Here is a 5,622-nt window from a genome sequence, read left to right as displayed (position 1 = left end):
CACAAGGCCCCCCAGTACTAAGCCCCGAACAACACACCCCTAAATATTTAACCCACCCCCCCCCCCCCAACACCAAGCGAAAACATCGAGGAGCACACTGTGTATCGTCATGAAGCCGGCGATCCCTTCTGCTTGTATAAATGTTTACATTAAACTCGCAATAACTTGGAACAAGACTGGTTTTAGAGCGTGCCGTGGAATCCCAAATCCCGAGTAGGCAACGATCACCCTATTCCCCTGGTAGGCAACGATCATCCTATTCCCCGGGTAGGCAACGATCATCCCAAATCCCGAGTAGGCACCCATCATCCTATTCCCCTGGTACCCATCATCCTTTTCCCCTGGCACCCATCATCCTATTCCCCTGGTAGGCAACGATCATCCTATTCCCCGGGTAGGCAACGATGATCCCAAATCCCGAGTCGGCACCCATCATCCTATTCCCCTGGTACCCATCATCCTATTCCCCTGGCACCCATCATCCTATTCCCCTGGTAGGCAACGATCATCCTATTCCCCGGGTAGGCAACGATCATCCCAAATCCCGAGTAGGCACCCATCATCCTATTCCCCTGGTACCCATCATCCTATTCCCCTGGCACCCATCATCCTATTACCCTGGTAGGCAACGATCATCCCAAATCCCTAGTAGGCACCCATCATCCTATTCCCCTGGTACCCATCATCCTATTCCTCTGGTCGGCAACGATCATCCTATTCCCCGGGTAGGCAACGATCATCCCAAATCCCGAGTAGGCACCCATCATCCTATTCCCCTGGTACCCATCATCCTATTCCCCTGGCACCCATCATCCTATTACCCTGGTAGGCAACGATCATCCCAAATCCCTAGTAGGCACCGATCATCCTATTCCCCTGGCACCCATCATCCTATTCCCCTGGTAGACAACGATCATCCCAAATCCCTAGTAGGCAACCATCATCCTATTCCCCTGGTAGGCAACGATCATCCCAAATCCCTAGTAGGCACCCATCATCCTATTCCCCTGGTAGGCAACGATCATCCTATTCCCCTGGTAGGCAACGATCATCCCAAATCCCTAGTAGGCACTGATCATCCTATTCCCCTGGTAGGCACCCATCATCCTATTCCCCTGGCACCCATCATCCTATTCCCCTGGTAGGCAACGATCATCCCAAATCCCGAGTAGGCACCGATCATCCTATTCCCCTGGTAGGCACCCATCATCCTATTCCCCTGGCACCCATCATCCTATTCCCCTAGTAGGCAACGATCATCCCAAATCCCTAGTAGGCACCATCATCCTATTCCCCTGGCACCCATCATCCTATTCCCCTGGTAGGCAACGATCATCCTATTCCCCTGGCACCCATCATCCTATTCCCCTGGCACTCATCATCCTATTCCCCTGGTAGACAACGATCATCCCAAATCCCTAGTAGGCACCCATCATCCCACTCCCCTGGTAGGCAACTATCATTTTATTCCCCTGGCATCCATCATCCCACTCCCCTGGCACCCAGCATCCTATTCCCCTGGTAGGCAACGATCATCCCAAATCCCTAGTAGGCACCCATCATCCTATTCCCCTGGCACCCATCATCCTATTCCCCTGGTAGGCAACAATCATCCCAAATCCCTAGTAGGCAACGATCATCCCACTCCCCTGGCACCCATCATCCTATTCCCCTGGCACCCATCATCCTATTCCCCTGGCACTCATCATCCTATTCCCCTGGTAGACAACGATCATCCCAAATCCCTAGTAGGCACCCATCATCCCACTCCCCTGGTAGGCAACTATCATTTTATTCCCCTGGCATCCATCATCCCACTCCCCTGGCACCCAGCATCCTATTCCCCTGGTAGGCAACGATCATCCCAAATCCCTAGTAGGCACCCATCATCCTATTCCCCTGGCACCCATCATCCTATTCCCCTGGTAGGCAACAATCATCCCAAATCCCTAGTAGGCAACGATCATCCCACTCCCCTGGCACCCATCATCCTATTCCCCTGGCACCCATCATCCTATTCCCCTGGCACCCATCATCCTATTCCCCTGGTAGGCAACGATCATCCTATTCCCCTGGTAGGCAACGATCATCCTATTCCCCTGGTAGGCAACGATCATCCTATTCCCCTGGTAGGCAACGATCATCCTATTCCCCTGGTAGGCAACGATCATCCTATTCCCCTGGTAGGCAACGATCATCCTATTCCCCTGGTAGGCAACGATCATCCCAAATCCCTAGTAGGCACCCATCATCCCACTCCCCTGGTAGGCAACGATCATTTTATTCCCCTGGCACCCAGCATCCCATTCCGGAGATAATTTCCAGGACTTCGATGCGCTCATTCTCCAACGTCCAATCACGAATCCGAGAGTGCAGATCGCCGACGTCCTGCTGAGTGCAGACATGGTGGGGAGCACGTTGAGTGTACGATGGGCCATGGTGGGGAGCACGTTGAGTGTACGATGGGCCGTGGTGGGGAGCACGTTGAGTGTACGATGGGCCGTGGTGGGGAGCACGTTGAGTGTACGATGGGCCGTGGTGGGGAGCACGTTGGGTGTACGATGGACCGTGGTGGGGAGCACGTTGAGTGTACGATGGGCCGTGGTGGGGAGCACGTTGGGTGTACGATGGGACACGCACGGGAGGGATCACAGCTACAGCGTGGTGACCCTCGAGGTACACGTCCCATTTAGACACGCCGTGTACGCAGGGATCACGTGATCGGGCACCTGCACCTCCTGTCGGCTGGTCACCTTGCTCCTGTTGAACATCGTGGTCCGGTAATCCAGTGGCTCCTCAAACGCGCTGTCTATCCAATGCTGGCACACGGTCCGCCGGAAGGAGCGCTTGAAGTTGTCCGACAGGAATCCGTACAGGATGGGATTGGCACAACTGTTGGCGTAGCTCAACACGACGCACAGCTGCGTGACGGTGGCGTCCGACGGGACCCCGAACACGTTGAGCATCTGCACCGCGTAGAAGGGCATCCAGCAGACGACGAAGACCGCCACGACCATGAGCACCATGCGGGTGATCTTGCGCTCGGAACGACGTCGCTGCTGCCAGCCGGCCTTGAGCGCCACGACCCGCAGCTTGAGGACGATGAGCAGGTAACACAGGCAGATGGCGACCATGGGGACGAGGAAGCCCACGAGGAACACGTAGACCACGAACGCCATGGACCAGTAGACGTGCGGCCACATCATGTTGCACACGATGCCCCCGGAGCCGTCGCTGCGTCCGGGCCGCGTGTCCGCGAACACGATGACGGGCAGAATGACGAGCAGAGACAGAGCCCAGACGCAGCAGTTGATGGCCTTGGCGACCGTGGGGCGGCGGTACCGGGCCGCCTTGATGGGGTGCACCACGGCGACGTAGCGGTCCACGCTGAGCACCGTCAGACAGAAGATGCTCGTGAACATGTTGATGCCGTCAACGCTGAGCACCAGTCGGCACAAGAAGGGTCCGAAGGGCCAGTGGTGCATGGCGGACGAGACGGCGAGGAAGGGCACGCTCAGCATGAAGAGCTCGTCCGCCACGGCCAAGTTCAGGATGTAGATGTTCGTTGCCGTTTTCATCTTGGCGTAGCGCAAGATCACATAGATCACCATGGAGTTCCCCAGGAGACCGATAATGCACACCACGCCGTAGATGAACGGGATGACGATCACTTGGTTGGCGTCGAAGATCTCCGGCGGGTCTTCGGTTCCCGTCGGGCCGCTCTCGTTGTCCGACCGGTTCAGCGCGTCCATCATGGTGTCCGCACAAACTTTCGCACTTCTTACCAATGGCTGAGCAGAGCTATCGGCGAGTTCCACGATTCCTCGGATTCGATGCTCATGGAGTGGTCGTGGCGGTGAAGGGCGACGTCGACAAGAGACCTGTTCGTGCCATTCCTCCTTGGGACGGGACACGCGTCTGTCTGTACGATGAGAGAATAGACACGGAGCGGGTCTCCAGGCAACCGGTGTGTTCAGCTGGAACCGCAGAGTGATGCGCAACGAGGAGGGAGACGAGGGGGCGTCCTGGACAAGGGAAGGGTTGCTGGCGATGGGTCTCAGTGTCCTGAGAGGATGCTTCCCGCACAGCCACGGACACCATCCACCGACACCACCCACCGACACCTACCAACACCCACTGACACCACCCACCGACACCACCCACCGACACCACCCACCGACACCTACCAACACCCACCGACACCATCCACCGACACCACCCACCGACACCTACCAACACCCACTGACACCACCCACCGACACCACCCACCGACACCACCCACCGACACCTACCAACACCCACGGACACCATCCACCGACACCACCCACCGACACCACTCACCGACACCACTCACCGACACCATCCACCGACACCACCCACCGACACCACCCACCGACACCACCCACCGACACCACCCACCGACACCTACCAACACCCACCGACACCACCCACCCGTCCGAAGACCGTCCACCAACCTCGCATCAATATATCCTCTTCGGATCCACACTCACATGTTCAGATTCATCACGTATCATCCCCTCGGCTTTCTTTCGCGGGTTTGTGTTTGCAGCGAAAGTATCTAACCAGGCTCACTGCTCACTATACGTCTATACCCTCCTCACTGCTCACTTCACCAGCCTCACCTCACCCTCCACACTGCTGACTCACCCTCCTCACTGCTCACTATACGTCTATACCCTCCTCACTGCTCACTATACGTCTATAGCCTCTTCACTAATCACCGCACCCTCCTCACTGCTCACCAACCCCTCCTCACCGCTATTCTACCTCCCCTCATTGCCCACCTCGCCCTCTTCACTGCCCATCTTCCCCTTAACACCGCTCCCCTCCCCTCCACACCTCCAACTCCTCACCGCCCACCTCACTGCTATTCTCCTCATCCTCACTGCTGACCTCACCCGCCTCACTGCTCACATCACCCGCCTCAGTGGCCACCTCACCCACCTCACTGCCCACCTCACTGCTCTCCTCCTCCTCACTGCTCACCTCACCCTCCTCACTGCTCACATCACCTGCCTCACTGGCCAACTCACAGTCCTCACTGCTCACCTCACCCTCCTCACTGGCCACCTCACCCTCCTCACTGGCCACCTCACCCACCTCACTGCTCAACTCACCCTTCTCACTGGTGAGCTTGGATGTGTTGGGCTGAGAGTATGGAGAGCAAGGTGAGGTGCCAGACTGTGTCAAATATTCGAGACATGTCTGGAGGGACTGTCCTGATCTTGTCTGACATTCCGGCTCTCCATCCATTGTCGGGAGAGCATAAGCATCATGTCCAGGGTGGAGAGACCTGGTCAGAAACTGAGTTGATGGTCTGAGATCAGAAACTTGGAGAAAAAGAAGAATTTCACGTTACCTGCAATGATGGATTTCATGACTTAACACGGTCGTAAAACAAAGCAGGTAAACCATCCTCACCTCATCCTCCACGTAAACAAAGCAGGTTTGTAGTTAAGAGTATGTTTGGTGATATTTTGGTCTACTGCAGTGATGTCGACTGACGTACAAGTAGTAGATGGAAGGTGACCGAGGATAAATGATAGGTTGAACAGAGCAGAAAGAAAATATTGTTATGGACACGGTGTTCAGGGATCACCA

The 5,622-nt window shown here is 56.1% G+C and overlaps 1 protein-coding gene across 1 annotated transcript; it reads right to left on the bottom strand.

The window, feature by feature from the left end:
- Window positions 1-2,654: 2,654 nt before the first annotated feature.
- On the bottom strand, window positions 2,655-3,755 carry LOC137435816 (somatostatin receptor type 1-like). The gene has a single exon (XM_068129763.2). It carries the CDS (start codon window positions 3,753-3,755, stop codon window positions 2,655-2,657), a length of 1,101 nt encoding a protein of 366 aa, XP_067985864.2.
- Window positions 3,756-5,622: the final 1,867 nt, after the last annotated feature.

Source organism: Myxine glutinosa, chromosome 9 (genome assembly GCF_964187855.1).
Source record: "Myxine glutinosa chromosome 9, kmMyxGlut1.1, whole genome shotgun sequence".
Lineage (NCBI taxonomy): Eukaryota > Metazoa > Chordata > Myxini > Myxiniformes > Myxinidae > Myxine > Myxine glutinosa.
The sequence above is the reverse complement of the archived record's forward strand: the minus strand, read 5'-3'. Positions and strand labels throughout refer to the sequence as shown.

Bases quoted from the DNA above. Each gene is read 5' to 3' on its own strand.
- LOC137435816 (XM_068129763.2), bottom strand. From the start codon at position 3,755: ATGATGGACGCGCTGAACCGGTCGGACAACGAGAGCGGCCCGACGGGA.